The 25,085-nt window shown below is 41.6% G+C and overlaps 1 protein-coding gene across 1 annotated transcript in view; it reads right to left on the bottom strand.

Moving 5' to 3' along the window:
* The window catches only part of slc2a15b (solute carrier family 2 member 15b), a 22,481-nt gene extending 13,748 nt beyond the window's left edge, over positions 1-8,733 (bottom strand). The window contains exons 1-7 of the mRNA XM_012852046.3: positions 8,299-8,733; positions 7,491-7,589; positions 4,708-4,868; positions 4,452-4,576; positions 2,648-2,793; positions 1,536-1,668; positions 1,256-1,443 (exon numbers count right to left, since the gene is read on the bottom strand). Of these exons, the coding sequence (XP_012707500.2) occupies positions 1,256-1,443; positions 1,536-1,668; positions 2,648-2,793; positions 4,452-4,576; positions 4,708-4,868; positions 7,491-7,589; positions 8,299-8,343 (897 nt within the window). The 5' untranslated portion in view covers positions 8,344-8,733. The remainder of the gene's footprint in view (positions 1-1,255; positions 1,444-1,535; positions 1,669-2,647; positions 2,794-4,451; positions 4,577-4,707; positions 4,869-7,490; positions 7,590-8,298) is intronic.
* Positions 8,734-25,085: the final 16,352 nt, after the last annotated feature.

Genomic DNA, 25,085 nt, shown 5'->3' on the forward strand with positions numbered 1-25,085 from the left:
CCATATTCTACTGCTCCATGGGTCTAATTAAGTTTTTCCACATAGTTTCATGTTGAACCTACAACATTTAATTTGTGTTATTGGGATTTTAATGGGACAGATGGTGAAGAGAGAAAAGGTATGACATGCATTTGTATCCAGCCCCTTTACTCTAATTTAACTCAATTTTATTTATATAGCGCCAATTCATGAAACATATCATCTCAAGGCACTTTCCAAAGACTAATTCAATCAGATTATACAGATTGGTCAAAAAGTTTCCTATCTAAGGAAACCCAGTAGATTGCATCGAGTCTTGACAAGCAGCATTCACTCCTCCTGAAAGAGCGTAGAGCCACAGGGAGAGTCGTCTGCATTGTCCATGGCTTTGCAGCAATCCCTCATACTCAGCATGCATGAAGCGACAGTGGAGAGGAAAACTCCCCTTTAACAGGAAGGAAAACCTCCAGCAGAACCAGGCTCAGTGTGAACGGTCATCTGCCTCGACTGACTGGGGGTTACAGAAGACAGAGCAGAGACACAAACAAGCACAGAAGCAGACATTGATCCAGGAATCCTTTCTATGTATATAGTAATAGCGGGTGATCTGTCTTCCCTGGATGATGTCACAGCTAGCAAAACGCCAGACCAGGTGTACCTACTATGAAGAAAAAAAAAATGACACAAAATACCGCTCTGCAACCTCAGGGAGAACTTTATTCCTGATCTGGTTCAGCAGAATTAGTGAGATGTGCAAAGTTAATACGTTTAGTCCTAACTTAAAGACCGGGAGACAATAGAAGATGATAAATCGTTAACTGAAACGCATAATTTAACTTCTTTTGTTGATTTCATTCTTGGGCTCATAGCTTAATCTGCATGTGTGAAGCCTTGCAGAGTTCCTGTGTAGAACAGCTGGGACCGAGCGACCCAGCGGGAAGCCCCCTCCCTTGTAGGGAGATGATGCCACCATGAGCCAGCCTGCCCGGAGCTGCCATCCACTCGTAGCAATAAGCTCAAAGATGTGCTCCACTTTATGTTCAGATGGGCGGACCTTGTTAGGTGAGGTTACACCGAGGGAGATAATGAGGCGTGATCATGTCGCCCTTAGCTCAGTTATTCAGCGGGCGCAGCACTGTGTGACTCTGTGATGTATGGACAGAAAGAAGGAGCCCAGCTGGGATCCGCAGCAATGTGAGCTCTCGCTTTCGCATTAAGAGCACAGCGATGTAAATCCGAAACGAAAAAGAGAAGTTGCTGCTCTGTTCCCACTCACCGCATCAATCCCAGACAGCTGCATGCCGATGTTGACCACCACAATGGTAACGACCTGCCACCGGACGGAGCGGTCCATGAGCAGACGCCGCACAGAGAGGGTCTTGATGGAGGAGAGCGACCTTTGCTCCTCCTGCATCTCCTCAACCTCGGCCTGGATATTTCCTTTCTTACGGAAACACTTGAGGGCTAGAGAACAGAGAGAGATTTCCAACTGGGAATGGGTTTTAAGTTTTACGGCACACAAGACGGAAATACAAGAAATGAGCAGTCTCTCTTACCTGTTACGGTGGCATGGACGTTTCCCTTCTCGATCAGCAGGTACCGTGGACTCTCTGGGAACCATGGCAACAGCATCAGCTGGACCAAAGTAGGAAACAACACGAGGGAGAGGAGCAGCGGCCAGTGTTCTTCCTGCGTGTAGAAACAAGCAGAACAAAAATGTTGAGCCTCTTCTAACTTTTCTGTATATAAGAATTATATCCTGTAAATATGGAATAAAAAAAAAACATGAAAGGCTCCTCTCTTTCAAAGTTTAAGACTCCTAAAACATCCTGAGAGGTTGACTCTATATTTATTTATTTAAAAAAAAAACATTTTTAACAAGTTTTAACTATCTTATTTGTTTATTTTTGCTTGTCTGTGTTTTACTTGCCTATCTATTTTAATTTGAATGTAAATATCAGTTGTATGTGTACAACACTTTGTTGACCTTGGTTATTATAAAGTGCTTTATAAATAAAGGTGGTATAGTGTCAAACCTTCTCCTATTGGGAATAATTTTTTTTTTTTTAAAGATATCCACGATTTTCCATGCAGCTGGCCCATAACCAATCACATTGGTGTTCAGAATGAAAAGCTTGAAATTAAGCTTGACATTTTCTCTGGTCATGTGAGGAGAAATTCCCGATATCTGGCATACATTTCATGTGAATGTTATCTTACTGTGGATCACTGTGTTTACATGATTAACAGAGCAACTTAAAACAGATCTGTTAGAGATCTGTGATTACAGAACCACACATGCATTTCTCTTTCCGTGTTGTGAATGGATTAGCTGGAGAGCCTTGTTTTGTTTTTCTGCCTTCATTAATGTCCACATTTCCTGCATTTCTGGAACTCAGGTTTCAGGAAAACCGATTACACATTTATGTTATTATTTGCTGTTATGTCACAATTTACTGATCAAACAACAAACCATCAAACAACCTTTAACAACAGACAATGAGAACCTGAGAAACGTATTTAATTAATTAAGATGCCGGCTATCCAGTTCAACCAGGCTCTATATTGTAAAACCTCACAACTGGTAGTCTGATGGATGATGAGAAGATGATGAGAATAAGACAAAAAAAAAAAAGTCAACTCAGCCACAGAACAAAAAATTTGGTACCTTTCCTAGTAGTTCAGAAAGCCCTAGGACCTGAGCAATGAATACTCCAAGACAGATGTGGATACTGGGAACAAGGCCCAGAAACCCGCGGAGGTTCTTGGGGGCGATCTCTCCGAGGTACATTGGCACCACGCTCAGCGAGATCCCTGAAAAAGAAAAAGTTTAAAAAAATCACAATGACAAAACAACCTGTGCACATGAGTAGGGCCGTTTAAACCTCAGACATTTAGTTTGGGGCCTTCTGACTGTTGAAGTGAGAGTAACCACCATGGTGAGCTTAAAAGAGGTCTCAGAGTTCTCCAGAAAAGAAAGACGCCTCACAATACTTTGAAATTAGCCTTCCCACGGTTCAGAAAATCATCTGCAAGTAGAGGATATCTGTAACAACTGTGCACACATACGCCCAGGTATGGAAGTCCAGCACACCTGGCCCTGAATGTAGACCCTGAGAAGTCTCCTGCTGCAGGTTCTTTCTACAGTTTACAGTTTATATCAAGGTTATTTTCCCTTTAGTCCAGATATTTAGCTTTGTGACATTTTGTAGGGGGACATGAAACAGGAAGTTCAACAAGAAACCCCTCAGACATGACAGGTAAGAGTTACGAGGGAGCCAAACTTTCCAGAGACTTGTAGATGGCTCCAAGAAGTAACTAACTGAAGTTATTCTGGCCAAAGTGAACACACTGGCCATTGGGTGATAGGGTTGTTTCTCCAGGTATAAAATTTGTTGTTAATATCTGTTATTTGATAAATAATCACGTCTTTTTTTTCTTAAGTGCAATTAAAGCCCAATCATTTCCAAAAATAAGATTAGGTATCAATATGTAAACATTTCTTGATAAAGAACTGAATGTCCTATTGTTTCACATTAAGTATATACACTCTCCAGATAATTTCAGTCATTGTCAGAGCCTCATGTTGTGTACGTGTCACTTGTTGGGCCTTTGTTGATCCTGGCATGTCGCTTGCCATTTAGTGAGAGTCCTTTTTCCTTTAATGGATGTCTGGCTGCTTCCCGCCTGCTTTTGGATCCAAGTCAACAACATTCAAAGAAAGTTTGGTGCTAATGGTGCTCAGTGGTTCCAAGTTTCTCCCAAATAAAAAGAAGAAAGGATAATCTTGTTTTAATTTTAGATCAGCATTCTGAAGCCTCATCAAGTAGAGGTGTGCAAAATAATTGTTATGACGATGCATCGCGATTCTAATTTTCGCAATCTACTGCATCGATTCTTGACGGCAAGTATCGATTATTAATTTGAAAAAATTAATAAATAAAATTGCATGAATGGTTGGCGAACATCAGCCAAAAACGAGTGGAATACAACTTCATTGGTTTAAAGGACCACTGAGTCCATGTAAAGCACTTTTTGTCAGTGTGTCCACTCCAGTAACAGTAATATTTGTTTTCATGGCAATACCTCCATAAGTTGTTTCAATAAATACAGCTATGTATGAATTCAGTTGCTTTCAGTTATGTATCAATTGAAGACACTATCCAGATCATACAGAGCCAGTCAGACACTGGTAATTGCTGTATTTTTTTTTTCTAACAGTGTTCAGTGAAAATATCACAATGCATCGCGATACATCGCAATAATTCAAGTATCGTGATGCATCGTGATAGAATCGGATTGTGGCTTCTTTGGCAATACCCACCCCTATCATCAAGTGACTTTTGGTAAATTACATTAAGGGCCAGATAATTGGGTTTAAGTTCAGTTTCAATTTAAGTTAAAAAACAATTCAAACAGGTTCTAGCAAATGTTGGGAACTAAGTCAATGTTTTTCAATTAGGCAGGCCTACCTGAATGAACTCCGGTGATGAAGCGTCCTGCTATGACCATGAAGGGGTTCCTGAACCATCGGCTGAAGCCCATCAAAGAGCCCCCAATAAACACCAGCGTGGTAGACCTCACCAGCGTCCCTTTTCTGTTCAAACACATCCACTGTCAGAGCGTATCGTTGTTCAACAATAGGATGTTTTATACGATCAGAAGCAACAAAAAAAACAAAAAAAAAATTGCGAACAAGACGAGTAATTAATCTACACCTGTGCTAACCTTCCATATTTAGTGACAAGTCTGCCCACCAGCAGCGCACCGATCATCCCACCGATGGCAAAGATGGACACGGTGAGGGAGTACAAGATCGTCAAGAAATGCTCATCTGGAGTCCAGTGATGGCGCTCAGTTAGCGTCTCGTTGTAGAAGGCTTTGATGTACTGGTTGAAGAGAAGAAGAGAAGCACTAAAACAGGGGAATATGCTGACATTTTAAAGAAAAAAAAAAGCACAGACATGAGTGGAAATCTGTCAAATTTCTAAAACAAAGAAAAGAAGCAAATCAGATTAAACTCAATTTGATGGCCAAAAATGTAAAAAAAACCTACATGATTAGATTTTGACTCTAACAGAGAGGCACAAACTGCATCAAAGAGAAATTCAACAATGTACGTTGTTGAAGGAAAAAAAGGTATTCACATAAATTGAGTGATTAGTTTAGTCTAATTACAGCAGAATGGGCAGGATAGATCAGACCAGACCCTCTCTGGGACATGTGTCCCTTGCTGTTCTACATCTTATGAGAAGATAATAAATCCCGACTTTCATAAAATCATCGATCTCTGTCTCCGTAAGTAAGGAAGGCAATGCAAGAGTTTTTTGTTTTTTGTTTTTACCGCTTCAACGTCAACAATGTGTTGAATATCTGAAACCCTGAATGACTTTAGTTTTCTGCTTTCAAACTCACACAGAGGGCAGAATTAGTCTTGTTCTTTTTGGACCATCTCATCTTAAAAACGACCTGCTTAATAAATCAGTTATCCAGAATAGTGTTAGACTTTCCTTCAGTAATAGTTAAAAGAACCTTGATTTATTTGACCAGGATGCAACATTTAAATCCTATATTAGACAGGTCTATTTCTCTTTACTTTGCAATAGTTTGTTTGTTAAATCACGTTTGTTTTTTATGTTGAAAGCTGCTATATAAATAAAGTTTTAATTACCTATTAATATGTGAAAGTTAGACATTTCCTATTCAAGAATGATGCAAAAAACACGTCCATCCATTTGTTATTTCTGGACTAATATTGAAATTCTCTATTACCAGGGAGTCCAAAAATGTCAGTAAACACCTACAGATCATTAAAACTCTGAAGGGAGAATTTTGATTCAAATTAGAGGAATTATCAAATTAACGAGGATCAAATTTCAGCTTCTCTTAATAGGCTTCCTGTTAAATACAGAATATCTTTTAAAGTTCTTCTAATGAAACATTTACAATTTTCATTTTTTACATAATAATCTATGAACGATCAGTTAATATGTTTCAAACAGACCACTTCACTCAGAGCGCAGGTTTTCTTGTGGTTCCTGGAGTGTCTAACAGGGGAATCAGCTTCCAGATTTTGTACAGAAGGCAGACACACCGTTTAATTTTAAGACTAGGTTTAACTACTCTTAAAAGTAGATATAAACTAACTTTTACTTTCCCACAGAAAGCACACCAGGCCCTCTGATTTCTGCGTTTGTGTCTCTCTACTGTCCTCTCAGACTCTGCTGTATGTGTAATATTTATATATACTAAAAGCAAATAACTTAAAAAGAGGAAAAAAATGAGGAGTCACCAAAAGAATATCAGTTTAATGAGGAACATGTGCGCACCAAGGTTGGATTTTATTGTCTTTTGCTGCTAAAATTGATTAGTTTGCTTGGTTAAGACATTGAATCCTCATTTTCTAGATTTTTTAGGTTTCACAATATCTTCTGATACCATAAAACCTAACAAAATGTGTTGCATTAGTTGCAAAGCACCAACTTCCTGATTCCGGATCAGTCACTAAAAAATCTCTTTCATATTGTTTTTTTCCTGACAGTAAAAAGTGTTCATTGCACCTCTATTGTTCTTAAGCGAAGAAAGGCACTGAGAAAAGTTCCACATTAAGTCAATGCTAATGAACAGGGCAGGGTAAACTCTTCCTACATCAGAACGGGGTTATCCATGTCAAAACAGGAATGCTCACAGCTCGGTCACTGCGCCGCAGCAAATTGGTCAGCGCAGGAGCAGAACAGAACAAATGATGGATTAGGAGCTGAGGAACATCAATAACACGCTACAGCTGATGCACAGACCCACATGAGGGGCACGGGACAGACAGTGTTACGCAAATGTAGCATAATAATGCATCGTTATTAGATTACAGGGATCACTTAATACAGTGATACCAGAACCTTTGGCCAAATAGTCATCAAGTTCACAGTATGGGTGGGTTGGAGAAAAAAAAAGTTATTTCACTCGTTTTTATTAAAAATCCATAAAAAAGAATTTGTGAAATTTTTGTATTTTGTTCTACTGAGCAATATGTTAAAGAAGAAATTAATATTTCAATAGAATGGAAAATGTAAACCTATTTTCTGTAAGAAAGAATGCTAAGCAGATCTAAAACATAAATAGGGACTGACATGTTTGACTTTTGAAAATAAAGGTATATGGTTTCCAAATTTCTGGATTTTCTTGCTTTGCTGGAATAAATATTTTAGCCTCTTCTCAGCTAGATGAACGGAATACTGGCCACTCTTTTTTATTTCATTTTGACTGCATTTAGCAAGTTTAACAATGTTTTTTTCACCCAAGTCTGCCTGTGATGTCAGCCTTGATGTGTAACTTTCTTGAATTGCAGTGGGATGCTGCGTGAAATCATCCTGAGTGCCACAAATGGCCTGTGGGCTGAACTTTGGACACCCTTGACTGAAAGTCGGTGAAAGCGCTGAAATAGTTGGATTGGTCGTGTAGACTATAGAGGATCCAGTGACCGTTATGAAAATGCAGAAGCTGCTGGAACCAACCTCTGCAGGTGAGTTGACGACGGCCAAGTTGAAGCCGTAGAGCATCGAGCTGCCGAACGAGGCCAGGAAAGCCACCGCCAGCAGTGACCACGTGAGATGCTGAAAGAGAGGAGAATAAAGAAGCAACTGAGAAAAGCCAAACTGTGACCCGTGCAGCAGATTTTCTCACACATAGAGGCATTTTACTGTATCATCTGACACTGTCAAACTAAACAAGTAACCTTTTACAATCCCTAATGTTAATAAATATAGTTTAATGGTATATTTGTGAAAGAAACGCTTGTACAAGATTGCAGTAATGCTTTTGAGCTTAAAAAGTCAGCGTTTCTATGTATAATTAACATGCTGCCACACAGAGTCAAATTTCACATTTGACACCATCTTTGGACTTTAGAAGAACATACAACAGATAAAGATTGTCATTTTTTTGTCCATGCTATGTGAAAATGAGTAAAAAGTAGGCTGAGAAAACAATAGCTGCTCTGTTCTTTAAATAAATCGAATTAAGTTGGAAATGCAGGAAGTTCAGAGACGTGAAAATAGCTCAGAGCAGACAAAGCAGAGCAGTCTGCATCCATTTAAGTAGATTATGTGTCTAATGTTCAACCCCTCACATGTTGCATCACTTCAGTCAGACTTCTTGGTAGCGTTCCTACTTAGTTTTTGAAAAGTCCTTTAAAACTGTTTTTCCTTAAACCAAAAAAAGATTTAGATTTCAGCATTCCTCTCTGGTAATATTAGATATAGGATGGTATATTTTCTGTCACACGCTGGACAACACATTTTAGATGAAGAACTGCACACTCACCCCGCTGATTTTCGCAGCGTTTTCCTTTAACAGCTCCTCCGCCATTTATGTCATGAATAATTCCTCCTCTGGTATAATCAGCTTGATGGAGATGAGGCGCAACTCATCTAAGAAACTTGTTAAAACTCCTCGCTCCTTGTCCCATTTGTAGATTCCTCCCATTGCTCATGTGGCGCAGAGGAGGCGAGTCCCGATGATGGGCGGAATTAGCCGACTTATTATCAAACTCCTGATCCGTCCCCAAGACCAGCCATGAATTGGTTCCACTGGATCCGGTTCATTAGAGATCACATGAGCCCTGTGGGTCATCCAGAAGAGCCCACGACTGCGAACAAACAGCCAGTGACTGAACACGTTGGGTTTTTAATAAACATTTAGGCAGGAGAATAACCAAGAAAAGATGCAGAGGAACCTGTCAGAAGGATCAATTTGCTAATTGAGCTTTGAGAGTCACATTAAAGTGAGCTACAGTTAAATTAAGATGTGATTGATATTGTGCACCAATTATGATTCCATATGTGCTGAAGTGTTATTATGTTTGTGGTTCCATATAAACTTTATGGACTCCAAAGCCTCAATAACTAACCATGCTACAGATATAGTATAGAGTATATAATATCTATACGTATGTAAATGAGAAGTAGGATTTTACCACCTCTTTTTTTCCACGCATGCTTTTCAAAGTAATTGATCAGTAATTCTAGTTTTGGGTCAAGTTTGTTTAACTCTATTTTTGTTCTTTTGGTGTCATCCTAGTCATAATCTAATCCATGTGTTTACCTTTAGTCACATTGGTTACTGAAACAGTGTCTTCACATGTCTGTCCAAAAAAAAATCTATCAGACAGCTGCAGCTGATCCAGAACGCTGCTGCTGGTGTTCTCACTAAAACCAGGAATATGGAGAACATCACTCCAGTTCTTGAAGTGATTACACTGGCTCCCTGTAGCTCAGAGAATAGACTTTAAAATAGTTCTGTTAGTTTGTAAATCACTTAATAAACAGCTTAGCACCTAAATACATTAACGACCTGTTGTTGGTGTATCAGCCCTCCAGACCCCTGAGATCTTCTGGTTCTGGTCTACTCTGCATACCCAGAACCAGAACCAAACACTGAGAAGCAGCATTCAGCTTCTATGCTCCACAAATCTGGAACAAACTTCCAGGAAACAGCAAATCAGCCGAAACACTGAGTTCCTTTAAATCAAGACTGAAAACCCTCCTGATTAGAGTTGCTTTCGACCCAAAATAACAGGAACACTGACCAACATATTTGTTGTTGATGTTTTCACCTGATACAATTTAATGTTTACTGTTGTCACAACCAGTAAATGTTTTCATGACATAAAGCACTTTGAACCGCCTTGCTGCTGAAATGTGCTATACGTATAAACCTGACTCAACCCTTCAATCTTGCATCATTTTCTTAGGTTGTATCTTTAGTTTTCTTTCTCTCCGCTGTCCTCTCTCACCTGGCCCTCGTTGTCTATTGCTACACCTGTTGTTCATTTAGTTAATTACTCCCCCTGGATGCAAAAAGGCTATTTTTTGTTTCGCTGAATAAACATTTGTTTGGTTCCAATCAATCTGGTTGTCAGGGTGAATTCATGCTCTCTTCATCTGACTGTTGCGTTTTGCATACGTGTTTTTCATTTTCAAATAAAAAAAATCCTAAAGTATACATAAATAAAAGACACTAAGTACCCAACTTGGAACCTCCACAGTGTGTGGATATTTGGGCAGTTGCTTTGATTTTACTTTTAGAGATTATGCTTACAGAGCTCAACACAACAAATCAGACTTTGCACTCATGTTTTAGTTGATGGATATTTGCAGAGGCCCTAACCCTAAGTTGGTTCAGTTTTCTAATATATATATATATATATATATATATATATATATATATATATATATATATATATATATATATATATACATATATATATATATGAAGAGCCAGTGGTGGTCCTCCCTCTGTTACTCATTTCTTAACCGACTGTCTGCTGCCTCCATCCAGCTTTCTGCTATATTTCTCTGTGCAGAATCCTCCAATAAACTGCATTCAGGCAGGTGCTGCTGTCGGTAACTCAACAAAGGAAACTTAGTTCCTGACTGTGAAATTTAAGAGGTTGGAGCTGCATGACTTTTCTTTAAGGCGTCTGCAGGCTCTTGCTGTTTCAGTGTAAAACACTGATTATCCTGTGAACAATCGGCCTGGCTCAGACGCGCTGGTAACAGCCGTTCAACACAATAATGGCTCTGTTGTGCCAATTCCAGAGGTGTTTTACCAAAACCTCCAGATCATCCTAGATTGTCCTGTTGGATCGTTTTATTTGACAGCGGTTGTCGTCAAAACGTATTGTTAATGAAATTCCACAAACACGCACCAAAACTAGTGATTTAGGTGGGGAATCGTGATTGCTGTTTGATGCAGGTGGTTCCAGCTAACGTTTTGCCTCGTCAACAAATAACTTTTCCATATTCATTAAATCGTTGCAAGGAGATGGTGAGCTGATGCCTATCTCAACAAAAGGAAACAAGCCAGGTACAGTTTGGCAGTTTACCGCTCCATCTCAGGGCCAAACACAGAAATATCACACAAACCTACTACACAACCAGACAGTCGCACACACACACATCTGAGAACAATGTAAGGCGTAGGGAAATGATTTGTGTGTATTTATAAAAAGGTGCTTTGAGTTAAAAAATGTTCTGGCATCTATAGAGCATTGAGATATACGTCATACGTTGTAAAAAAAAATTCTGTTCTATCCAACGAGAATTTTACTGCACATTTCACCTTCTTGGTGTGTAATTTTACATGCATATTATTTCACCAAAGTCTGTTTTTTTCTAACACTAAATAAACGCATTGTTCTGGTTTAAAGGTTTTCACATGACATCATGTCATGCCTCCAGCCTAATTAGGCATTTCCTTGACGTTGTGCGAAGGCCTCTGCGCGCTGTGAAGTCCAAGGGATTGAGACCTTTGTATGTTTGGGCACCTCCTTAGAATAACTTCTCAAATAAATATATAAATATCAGTCTGTAACCTGGAGGAGCTAATGAGAGTTTTTTTTCTTTTTTAGTAAGAACAGCTCTCTGCTGTACCTGGAAACCATGCTGATGGGAACAAAGACACTGAATCTGTGTTAAGGTTGGGCTGGAAGGCCTCTGCAGAGATCTGGTACTGAGTTAAAATTAAATGTAGCATTCTGATATTATTCAACCTCTTTTAAAACAATATGGATCACTGAGGGTTTAAGCATCTGTATTATAGTTGGCTAAATGCAACAAGAGTTGCCATTTCCTTCCCAGTTGTCCTGAATGTTCACACAACTTATTTTATTAGTACCTTTTAGTACATAAAATACAATTTTTCATTTATTTTTCAAGTATTAAATGGTTAGGATATGTAAGTGCTTTAGCTCCTCTTAGTCTGAAGCCATGATTCTTACTTGGTCTTGACTGATAGCCATTCGGATCCTCCAGCTCAGCACCAGTAAGATTTTCTTTTTGGCTCAACCACCTGATATCCCTGAGGAGTTTTTAAGAAATGCAATATGGCTGTCTTACTGCGTCCAACCTCAGCAGCGATGCAACGTTTTGAGAGGTCCTGTCAATGCAGCTCAACAGTCTCACCACGTTCAAAGACGGTGAGCTTTTTTGCCTTTTGCCATCAAAAGATCTTCACAGGGCGATTACTTGACAGGAAATGACATGGGATCCACATTTTTTTGGCTTATAAAAGGCTGTGGTCTTAAACTTTAGATCAGCTGATGAACAGCCTATTTAACCCAGGTGGATGGATGGATGGATGGATATTTTCAGACATATTCAGACATATTCATCACACATACCCAGAGATTCTACGTATAATTAGGAGGGTGTATTTAATCTATTTAATCTTCTGCTGATGAGCCTGTTGTCATGCTGGTTGGATGGATGGTTTCAGACACAAAGGCTTCTGCTTCACTGGAGTAAATTAAAATGGGAAGTTAATGAATTATAATATTTCCATTATTCCTTTACTGATGGTTCCTGCAGCCAAACATTCAGTGAGGTCCACCAGTTCAGACTCTATAGGTAAAAATATTTACTCAAAAAAAAAATTTTTTGGGCTTTTCCACAGAAGCTTAAGCACCGTTTACATCATACTGATGTTATTGCTAAAGCTCTGATCTTTGTGACCATCCACACCTTAACTTGGCTAAACATGTTCTTTCCACTCACCTAAGGTCAACGTCATCTCCACTGTGTTTAGCTGCTTTAATAGGTGGTTCTGAGTGCACCAGACTCAAGACTTTTAGAACAAGACCTTGTATTCCAGCAGCTGAAATTTACTAGCTCTATAACAGGGCTCACCAACCATTTTGAAACTGAGAGCTACTTCAATGGTACTGCGTCATTCGAAGGGCCACCAGTACTGACCTTTGGACTAGAAGAGTCAGAGCTCTCTTTAACGTTATGTAAAAATTAAAATTTTTCATGCTTTTGTCACTTTTAAATCTATATAATTGCAGATGTGATTAAAAAAGGAAACCCAAATGGAATAGAATGCTATTTTAGATGCAGCTCACTGGAGGACGGTGCTATTTATTTAAACAGGCCAGAGGGCGGCACATGTGGTACTTCGGGGGAAACCATGGTGGTGACCCCTGCTCTAAAAGGTGGGTTTATTTTCCATTTGAGATGGTGAACAAACTCTGTCCTCCAAGGGGAGTTCCTCCAAATCAGCGATGCTGGCCAAGGTAGATCTAGGTTCTGATTCAGGAGTATCATTCATGACTGCCGGACACCACCTGTTTGAAGCTTTCTGTGCAAAGCCCACTTGGAGAAGATTCTTGACAGACCAAGAACTCACTGGATGAACGTATATATCCCATCTGGACCGGAAATGCCTCCAGACGAAAAAAAAAAAAGTAGTATAGTGTTGAATATTTCAAAATACATTCTGCTGGACTGTAAGTGGGGCCGTATAACTCTTTGCACCGGTTTCCTCCCCTTAAACTGTTTTCCATCACTCACGCGTAATTTGCAATCTCGGTGACCATTTTCACAGCCTTGGCTGGCCTGAAAATCCAGAGAGGAAATCGGGACGCAATCTGCACGAACATAATTTTTCCATAACTTACAAGAGGGACAGCTTAAGATCATAATCAGGATCTGGAACTACATGATTTAATTTCCTCTCAGCAGTGAATGAGCTCTCATTTGATAAATTACCCATCAATAGTAGACAGCGGAGGGAAGACGTACTGAGAGGCGGTGTGTGTGTGTGTGTGTGTGTGTGTGTGTTTGCGTTTCATGGGGAAAGTGTACATTTCCATGGACATGTCTCCCTGGTGTGTTCGAGCTGCTGGGTCAGAATAACCCCACATTAGCAGCCTATTATTTCAATAAACCTCCTCTTGCATCCACTTGACAGATCATCTGCCGAGAAAAGCAGATATTGCGGCCTTTAATCAGTCAGCCCCCTTCGAGCCTGAGGAGTCTCTTGTGCAGTATTTAAATTCCTCATTTACTCTGTTGCAGGCGGGACGTGCCTGTCCCCTATTGTTCGCTCTGAATAAACTGGGGGGGCTGATCGTGTTAAGTGCGGCCGTGATTGATGGCTGCTGATGAAATCTAATATGCTCGCTCCATGTCATCGTTTAGCAGAAATAAGATTAGAGGCGGAAGGAGAGAAACGGAGTGAGGGAGACGCCAACACAAGCCGACAAAAAGGTGGAAATCTGTTTAACGCAGTGAGTGATAAAAGCGAGGGGCTGTTTGGTGGTGATGAGTCTGGGAGATTGACTCTATTTTTGGTTTTGGGCACAACAACATGCAAAGTCGCCTTTAAATAACTGGTGTTTATATTTGCCATCATCCTTTCCCCTGTTCTGCTGTTGTCCATTATGCTTTCATCACAGTTCTATTATGGTTCTGTTGTTGAAACATCCTCAGATCGGAGTGATTCCATCGTAGTTTCTGTCGTTTACGGTTCCATTGTGATTCTGTTGTGCTCCAGCATGGTCCCCGTCGCTGGATCATTAAGAAAAGAAATGAGCTGTCGGAGTGAGCTTGGGTCACGGGGCTCAGGTTTAAAACCCATGAAGTGGACTGATCGTCATCAGCCGCACTAATTATTTACACAATTGCGATCACAGCCGCTCTCGGCTCCTTGTGCTCTCTGTAAAGGTCGGCAGCTGATGGCAGAAAATCCAGTGACTAAAGGCTCATGACTCTGTGATCCAAGGGCTTCACTGAGTGGTGAAGATTTAACAGACAGAGCAGGAGGAGGAGGGGGAGGAGGAGGAAGCTAGATTTTAGTGACCCCTTGTGGAACGAGAGCGCCACCTCAGCGCGGAGTGATTAAAGGCTGACAAAAGGGGGATTTCTTTAAAGGTTAGAGTCTGGATGTATTTAAATAGAGAAATGTGACACACACTCCAGAGTCCACTTAAATAAGTCATACGTCTCATAGATGCCATCCCCTCTCCTCTCCTTCCTCCTCTGGTCCCTGTTTTACCCTTTTCACAGCTACATTAGTGCTTGATTTGGGTGTAATGGATCCCCCTCCTCCCCTCCCGCTCCTCCTCATTGGCTGCGGCTGGACTCCAGCCCGGCCCACCTGCTCCGCCGCGCTCTCCTTAATGCGACTGGCCAAGGATGATGGATCACCCCCTGTCACTTCCACCTCCTCCTCCAATCAACAACCGGCCATGGAAATTGATTGTTCTAATTTGCTCTCATTATTATTATGATATTAAGCACAATATACAGACACAGCTCACTGTCAGATCTGGGCAACGCCGTCATTAGTTACAGGAGCTGGAGAATACGCCTCAGTGGGGTTTTTCTCCCACAGATGCCAAGATGTAAAGGAATCAGCGAGCGTTGGAATAACGCAGTGCTTTTTCTTAATAAGATTTGCCGTGCAGCCGCTCGCTGAGGTGATGTAGCATCTAATTAAGTTCAATTCGGTGCATCTGGGAAAGGGGGGGAAAGGAGATATGATTAAGTCCCCCCCCATACACACACACACACACACACACACACACACACACACACACACACGTCAGATGCGACGTGCTCACGTGCGAGGAAATGGGCAAGTGAGAAAACACTCATCCCAACATCTGCAGTGACTGCAAACGAAAGAAGTCTACAGTTATTAAATGCTGCTAAAACATCCCATTTGGATGTGTTGTACATTTACAGAGAGAGTGGTGCTGAATATCAATCAGCGCACACAATCAAGGAACCTGCGCGCAAACATGAGGTTACTCTTCAGGGGTGGGCGGTATGACGAAACATCATATCATCGTGATCATTTTCACAGTATCATCGCGGTCAAGATTCATCACAATTTCCCCTCGCTGGAGATATAGCTATTAAAGTTAAAACATGGCAGAGGGTTTGGGGTCAAAGAGCATTTCTAAACAAATTTCAGATTTGGCAGTTTTTCCCATGTTGTATCAATCACAATGAGCACAATGACGTACTACTCCCAAAGTGATTTGCCAGATCTGTTCAATTCAATTCAATTCAATTTTATTTATATAGCGCCAAATCATGAAACATGTCATCTCAAGGCAATTTGTTGTATCAAGATGTTAGTGAACGTATTTATGGCCACTGTTGGTTTCTGGTTCGGATGTTATGGCTATCTACCCAGGGCCGCACCGTACAAAGGGGTGGCACAGAGACTAAAAAAAGGAAAAAAAATGACAAAAAGGATTATCTTAGCCTTATTTGCATGTTCACTTTTGAATAATCCACCTTCAGTTTAAACACTAGGCTGCTGCCGCCTATAATGATAATAATGCTGATGTTGGTACTCAGAGCTTATGATCTGGTGTAAAATTAAAGCATTGATTATATTTATTCACGGCTGGGCCATCTCTGGTTGAGAATCTTAAACATTAAGTCTTGTTAGCGCTTTACTAAAGTTTTACGCATGGAATAAATTATATGTAACACAGTTTGAGATTCATGAAACATTGGATTTTGTTTGTGTAAACACACAAAAAAAATATTTTCAGTGATTTTGTTGTGGCAGCTTAAATTGAGATGAGAGGAAACAAGCTCAATGTCAAGACAAGTCAAAGCAGGACCGAAATATTTTTATAGTGATTATAGCTCCTCTATCATGCAGTTTGTGAAACATCTTACTCTGCAGATAGTTGAAGCTTAGTTCACCAATTCCTTTTTTTAAAAAAGGAATCTATATTGAATGGAGCAAACTACATCACTTTACAGGTTAAATATTTATAGTGCGTTCCATTTGTCCTCAGTAGTCAGAATACTGGACCTCTGGGTCAGAAAATTTACCTGGAACGCCCCTAAAGTTGGTATTACGAGTCGGTGCAACAGGACGGTACCCGACATCAGCATTCATGATGGCTGCTACTCACAGCAGCATTAAGTAAAACCTCATTATTTGCTGTTTGGAGCAGCTCTCTATGATTTATGTAACATTTAGTCAGTCGTACAGGTGCTACCTTTCAGTGTTCATCAGACGGGATATTTCAGCTCTGTTTATTTGCACAAAATACCGCCTAGAGCTGTTATTGTCATTATTATTGTTTTAACAACAGTGCAAGCGTCCATGTTTTTCTCCCACTGTCCAACAAGGGAAACTGGAACGCAATAAGGTGGAGACGATGCAATCTGCGACTCGTTTGTCCCAACCTCCAAGGTAAAAGTATGGCGTAAGAAACTTAGAGTGCATTATATACAATTGAGGCTTTTATTATGAAGATTTTAAGGAAGTTATGTCTCAGTTTTCTGTTATCCTTCTTGTCGCTGTAAAATAGAAAGCTGTCCAACTAATTAAATCAAAAAGCTTTGTTTTGTTTTGGATGTCCTGTTGCGTAAAAGTAGACCCTCAAATACAGGCAGGTAAAAAGTTAAAAAGACGAGCCAGATCTTTGTGATGGCTGTAAAGAAGGCTGCACAATATTAGCAAAAGTTGTGATATGCCATAATATTGGTAAATGTTACGATGATACAGTTGCGATAAATACAGAAAAAAATTTAAGTGTTAATGTATTTTTGCTTTAGGATAATAAACACAGACCCCAGATAATAAGTCGTCCATCCAGCTACTGACAGACAAAAACGTTTATCGTTTTATCTCCAACACAAGGTTTTAATGAAAAGGTTTTTTTTTGTTTTGATTTTTTTTTTGCAATGAAACAACTTAACTGTAATTTTGTATTAACTTCACCTCCATTTTACCTTCTCAAACTTTTTATGTTGCATTAAACAACAAATGTCTCCAAACATATTAGGGACACCGAGAGCCTGAATGAGGGCGGGGCTTAAAAAGCCAACGCTTATCGCACTCCAGGCGGTTCTATGCGATAAGCACTTTGCAATCCGTGATATTGTGATAATTTTAAATGTGTGATATATTGTGCAGCCCTAGCTGCATACATTTAGCCAGACTATTGTCCTTTGAAAGATATGGTAGTTTTAAAGGCATTTTGTTTTAAATAAAATGTAACAATAAACACTAGTAATACGTTGAATAATATTTTAAAAATGCCTGAAATCTCTGGAAATTTGAGTCTAGAAAAGTATGGCAATTGTAAATTTCTTGATAAGATCAACAAAGAAGGATATTCAAGACAGAGATGTTGTTATGCCGATGTTATAGAATACACAATCATGGGGGAGACAGATGACTGTTGTCCATCAGACAGCCATTTTCACTCTCTTTGTTAAAGATGCTAGCTGTTCACAAATGGGCGGGCAGAATGATGGAAGGTTTGCTGGAAGGAAAATATGTGGCACAACAACGTGCACATGCAAGTTCTCCAGTTAGTACAACTAAAGTAAATACTAGGTTCACTCTGGTTATGGAAATATCCCTATTTACCTCTCAATTGGGTGCGGATGGGGAGTGGGGTGGAGATTGCTGTCGATGGAGGCCAATAAGCCACCAGTGTAATACTAGCTACATGTTATTTCTAAACTTTACCGTGTTTGTCATTTATCTGAAAAAGGAATTATTTCATCCCTACAAAACAGGATGCAGTTTACAAAGCTGAAGGGGAATAAAAGATCATAGAACTGCAGACTGTGCCCCATGGACAATCCCATAATCTCTCTGCTTTGGCAGATTGTCAACGTGTTCTTATCCCTTACAATCCTTTTACTGACCTTCCCTAGTATGCATGTAAACTTTTACTGTCAAAACCCCCAAGATGTAATCCTGTTTGTGTGTCTATTTAATGGCTTTGTTGGAACCTTTCCCTGCTCTTTATCTCTCCATCTATCTCCGCATGCATCACCATGCCTGATGAGGAGAAAAAGCCGAGGTAAGCAGATTATCACTCTGCGTGGTTATCACCCTGCCTTCACAAGCCCAATTTGAGATGGTACAAATGAGACTCCAAAAGGCCAAAGCAAATACCATAAAAATGTGCTGATCCTGATATTACCACAGCAGCCCCTCCAGCTGTATACCACTCCTATGTTCCCTGGACCAGAGTGTCTCCCCAGCCACGCCGTTATCAGCCCAGAGTATATTGGGTAGTGCTTACATTAACACAGAGTGTCTAACAAACCGCTTACGCTCCTTTAATTGGATTACAAGGAGAGCTGCATTCCCATTGGTGAGATTAGGGGGAGTCCGGGCACGGAGCCCGCTTCCCCCCTCCGCCATGTGAGTGAAGGATCTGATTCGCCGTCGTCCCTAACGACCTGCAGATGGCAGATGTTTGATTGGTGGAGTGGAGCTGGCGAGGCTGTTTATTGGTCCGTGACGGTGTAATAAGAGGGGGATGCCAAGTCAACTGTCAGGGTGTTCAAGTGTCTTCTCTGATCTGGAGGTGATTAATGAGGCTATTTATTTATTTACTGGCCTTAAATACAGCTTGTGGAAACACTGTGCTCTAAGTAGATTTAAAGGTCAGTTTAGAAAAGCTTTTCAGGGGTTTTCTGTGACTTAAAAAAACAACAACAGGGTTTTTATGGTTTACTGCATTTGTTTTAACTTTCAGCGGCAATTCAGCATGAATGTTTAATCATCTAGCTCCGTCTTTGCTATTGTGCCAAATTTTCTGTAATCTTTTGGAGGTTAGGGAAGGTTGCATTTTCTGCTTTGGAAAGTTTCCAAATTGTTTCACATTTCCATCAACTGGAAAAGCTAAACCAGGTGAAGTCAGACAGAAGCATGTAGTTTCTGTCTCTTATTTTTTCCTGTTAAATCCGTGTTAGATCCAGCTAAATAAAACCTGTAAAAACATTTTTTCGGAAATCAGCTATATTATATTCTCTGTGCGTAGAGAGAATATAGAGTTTTACCTTAACTCTAAGATTTTCAAAAGGTTGCAAATATTTATTGAAGGCTATGGTAGAAGACAGCATATTCACTGTAAAATACAGCCTTCCTGTTAACCGCTGAATGTCTCGCTCTCTTCCCTTCTTGACACATTTCTTTAAGCCTGTTTGCTACCGTTGCATAATAATTCAGTTAGGCTCAAAATTATTTATACCCTTGCCTGATATAAATTATTTTTATTCACCCAAGAAGTTTATTTCTGACAGAAAATTTAACAGATATCTCTGCAAACACAATAAACAATGTAAGATGATCAACAATATTGAAAAAAATATTCTGGTTGAAGGAAGACCAAAATGCAGACTGTAGTAGAAGCAGGCGTAGACATTTAATGGAAGATAAATAAACTTACAGTTCGGCTGGGAAACAATCTAAAGGTGGCAAACAGGAGAAACCAGTAACTGGGAGATGAACACAGAGTGTTTAAATACCGGGGAGAAGAGGGAAAGCGATAGAATGGAGAGCAGGTGGAGGTACTCAGATAGTTATGGAAAACAGGTGAGAGCAATGAAGGTGGAGACAGGTAGGAAACACAGAAACAAAATACCAAAATATTACAGAAAGAACTAACAAAACTAACAGAAACCAGTAAGTAAATCCACACGGTACAAATAAATACACATTCAAGGAATGAATAACTAAAGAAGGCACAATCCAAAAATACAACAAAAATCAAAACACACCCAGGGATCATAAATCATGACGATAACATTTCTGTTAAAAAAGCATATAGGAAATTATGGGCCTTCTCAATAACTTAAAATCGTTGCTAGGCTTGCAGCAATAAAACCCTTCTTCTAATTACCAACCAGCTTTTTGCATGTTTCTATTGATATTAGCTGCTTCTATTTTTAAAGTTTATTTCCTTGCCATCGCCCTTACATTTAACTCCAGGCACAGATCCTCTATCAGATTTAAGGCAGAACTCTGACTGGGCCACTGCAAAGCAACAGAAGAAACATGTCAGTAAATCTAAAAGCTTACTTTAAACCAAACTGTATGTGTTGGCCATCGCTTACCCCATTAGTTTAATATTAGAATTTAGAAAAATTATGGGGAAAGAAACCCTAAATAATGAATACAAACCAATAAGCTGCACAAGCAGATAATGTATTCTCTACACATGCTAATATTGTGCCATTGCAGAGTTCGGCGTATATTTCAGAAGATAAAGCTGTGTTACGTGAGCAACAGTACAAATGTATTTTAAAATGTGGGTAAATTAACCCTTTAAGGTTACAAATAAAACACATTTTTAGTGCATACTTTCACTTAAGTGCCCAGTAATGAGAGTGTGACCCTCCGCTCTGTCACCTTTGACGTCTGACCCCTAAATTTGGGCATTTTCAGCCTTTTTCCCCACACATTAACCCAAACCTCTGACCACTAACTTATGGGGGAGTCGTCAGCACAAGCTGCTGAAAACCTGGCAGCTGCTGGCCTCCTGCGAAGGCGGACCCTCTCCATCATGACGGTGACACCTTAACTGTCCAACTCCGGCTAAGCGAGGAAGGCCCCCTGCCGTCCAGCTCACACTATACACCGAGCAGCACACACTTTCACTTGTGTCTTTGGTGGCAAAAAAAAAAAAAAAGAGGGCAAACACAATGAAACAAACTGCAAGCGCTTTTCTCCCCAAAAAAACAGGTGCAGCCGCTAATCTGCCGCTAACAAACAAGCGCTGTCTCCATGAACTGCCATTAAATCTCCTCTCTGTCTCCACGATCAGCAGAAACAATTCTCCTTTTCACCGTCTGCTTCGTCTACCCGCGTAAACACGCACGTGGCTAGAGCTTTGCACACGCGGGGCCCGAATGTGCTCTGGCCCGTTTCCCCGCAGGTGATCTGACCCTTACTGTCATGACTGTCGGGCGAGGAGGAGCCCGGTCGGGCAGATGGCAGGAGAGCCGAATGTTTCCGAACAACAGGGCGAGTTAATGTGTAGCTTTAACCATTGTGTCCTCTGCACCGACAAAGAAGAGAGGTGGGGAGGGAGGAGCGCTTGCCGGAGCTGCTGGTGAAGATGGACTCGGTGTGTATTCTTGGAGGAGTTAATAAAAAGTGAGCCGAAGCCCCCTTGATTCATCACTGTCTCATTTGGGCAGGAAAGCAAAAGGACAGAAGGAGGAACGCCCTGTGCATGTCAAAAAGCAAAATGCACCAGTCTGTGTGCTTGCTTGCTTGCTTGTGAGCGGCACCCCCCCATTTGTTAAAGCTTATAAATATACTGAAACCAATGTTCTGATTGTGCTTCAAATTAAACACAGAAAAGGAGAGCCATGCATTTTTTGTTCGATGTAGAAAATGCTGCAACAGTGCCTGCAAAACACCCTCATTGTCCGCCCCTGCTCCTCGGCGCCATCACTTTCCCGAAGATGAGGGTAATTCTCTATGCAAATGTGTCGCCGTCATTGTCCCCGCCTCGTTAATCTGGGCCCGAGCTCCTTTGACAAACCCCTCTCTGATTGATGAGGCCCTGACAGCTCCAATGTGTGCTTGCGTTTTCACAGATTGACATCGTCATTAAGGAGCCCCGAATCGCTGCAGATTTACTCGCCAGCACGCTCTCCGGCATGCACCCGCCAAACGCATGGGCCGTCGACGCAAGGCGCGCGCATGGGAAAACACGCGCAGTAGGAGGAGGCGCCGCCATCCGTCTAACAGCTGAGGTTCGCCCTCTGCGCCCGTGGAGCCGGGGATGCAAAGCGCTCGCTCATTGGCCGCCTGGATCTGTCATTTTGAAGTTAATTGGTGTAGGCTTTAAGCAAATTTCCAGCAGCATACACCCCCCCACCCCCACCCAGTCGCCGCGCCGCTTGATGGGTGAGCCGCTGTCATATGGCACCTATCGATTCACCCAGGGGATGAGATGATTCCCATAAAACCCGCTATGTCAGTGTCAGCCTCTCGGAGAGGGGGCCAATAGCCTCCGTCCTGCTTGTCTGTTGATGTAGATCTGGGACAGAAGAGTTTTAAATCACGCTTTATTCATATTCACTTCGTCTGAGGAGTATCCGCAGGCTGGGTTTTTTTTTTTAGTATTTCAATCGGCTGAAGTCCATTTTAGAGTTCATTTGAAAATGGGAAAATCGTTACCTAATCCCGTTGCTCTGGCCTGGAGCTATAGCATAAGAAACATGGCGTGTGCTGGCAGAGGAGGGTTGGGGGTGTAGGGGGGGGGGGGGGATAAGAAAATAAAAAAAAGAGAGAGAGAGAGAGAGACGAGACACAAACCCTGACATAGCGGAGGCAGCTGCAGATGAGCAAATAAAGCATTCAATATTTATGACTGAAATTAAAACCAGATAAAGATGTCCCATATTACCGTGTCGCCGCCCTCCTCCCTCCCAGGCCCCTGGCCCTGACTCCGGTGCTCACAACTCTCCGCTCTCTCTTTCGGCGGCGGAGTGAAAGAGAAGCATTATTCCTTCTCAGCTAAATGTCTTCAAAGACAGTAATGAATGCAATGCAGTGACCCAGAAAATGGACTTTAGAGAAAGAGAGCGAGGGGAAAAAAGCAATCTTGCGTTTGTGGCGGAGTATTATCACTTTACTCCCCTCCCCTCGTCTGCCCCCCCCCCCCCTCTCAGGCTGGTGTGTGCTCCTTCACTTTGTGTGCAACTGCCTTGATGTGTGTCTCTGAGGGCATGTGCACCTTGTGAATTGGTGCACACTTGCCTCCGTGTGTGTGTGTGTGTCTATGCATATGCAAGCTGAGAGTGAAGTTTCAATCAAGAGGGAATGGGTGCGGGCTGACAGGCGGGCCCATTGTGGGGTTAATTAAACACTTCAGGTTTAACACCCCGTCTCTGTCGTTAACCCGAACACTGCCTCATCATTCATCCCCGCCACACTTCAGCTGGAGAATAGAGAGGGGAGAGGGACGGGAAGGGACAGGGGGGATGGGGGGGGGGGGGGGGGGGGGGGGGGGGAGTATCACAGTTGGTGGGGATCTGGTGGTGGTTGCAAGACGTAAGCGTACGAGCGATGGTGGAGGTGCTTAAAGTTTATCTGTTTAGCTTGGAATAATATGATTGATTACAAAAAGGAGACGGCACAGAGAGGCAGCATGGGTCACGACAGGCTTTTGTCCCACCTTTAGTATTTAGGAGTATCTCTTCAAGTATTTTCAAAAAATGAATCTGAAGCCGGGTATCAGCTTCCTTGTTTTATTGACAGAAAACATGTCTTCGAACAACAAAAAAATGTGGCTGAAAGATAAAAAAAATGTCCATTGGCCAATGTCAACAAACTATCATAATTTGGACTTCAGTTTACTTCTAAAAGAGAGATATTTTTACTATAAAAAAAGGAAGTCCACTGTTTGGAGTGATGGTTCAAACTTTGCATTAAAGGAGCACAGCTCAAGTACCAGGGTTTTTTGCAGACGTCTGCCCCTTCTGGCGACAAGTTGAAATGACACCAGTGTTGCGCATCTGCATTGGAGAGGAGGAAAAGCGTTTGCCTCTGTGACTGCACAAGCCTTTTGTTTAGAGGTGTAATGTCTTGTGAGGTGAGAAAGCGATAAATATTGAAATTAGCCCGTGCTTTCTTGCTAATGCACCGATTACGGCGGAGACTCAACAAAAATGAGAGTGCGCAGTGCGTCACACCCAAGAGGACTTCTCTTCTCCAGCATCCCAGAGTAAGCTTTCCCAGGGAGGCTGAGGAAGTGTGAACCCCTTAATAATTAGAAAATAACCTCTGGTCGCCCTTTCTTAAAAATTGGGACCACCACCCCCGTCTGCCAATACAGCAGCGTTGTCCAGGACCTCCACGCGACATTGAAGAGGCTTGTCAACTGTGACAGCCATACAACGTCCAGAGCCTTCAGAATCTGTTCCACACCTGGCGCCCCGCCGCCGGGGGAGTGTTTTAACTACCTCACCTACCCCCAACATGTTAACAGAATTACATTCTCCCAATTCCTCAGGCTCTGCCTCCTCCGCTAGGACTGAATGGTTTTCCAGAACTTCCTTGAGACCAACTAGAAGTCTCTCGCCATAGTCTCTCCAAATTCCTCCCATGTCTGAGTTTTAACTTCCACAACCACAGAAGCTGCAGTCCTTCTGGCTGCCCGGTACATGTCAACTGCTTCAGCAGTCCCCAAGAACAACCGAGCCCTAACGGCGTCCTTCTTCCACATGATGTCTTCCATAGAAAGCATCCATTGGTTGACGACCACGACAGGCACCAACAACCTTCAGGCCACAGCTCCTGGACGCTGCGTCAGCAACGGAGGTCCTGAACATGGTCCATTCCAATTCCATGCACAGTGGGGCAAAAAAGTGTTTAGTCAGGCGCTGATTGGGTAAGTTCTCCAACTTAGAAAGATGAGAGGTCTGACATTTTCATCATAGGTACACTTCAACTAAGACGGGGAAAAAAACAGGAAATCACATTGTAGGATTTTTTTTGTGTCCTGTCTGGCAATGTGGCATTAAGAATTG

This window comes from Fundulus heteroclitus, chromosome 5 (genome assembly GCF_011125445.2).
Source record: "Fundulus heteroclitus isolate FHET01 chromosome 5, MU-UCD_Fhet_4.1, whole genome shotgun sequence".
In the NCBI taxonomy this organism is placed as follows: domain Eukaryota; kingdom Metazoa; phylum Chordata; class Actinopteri; order Cyprinodontiformes; family Fundulidae; genus Fundulus; species Fundulus heteroclitus.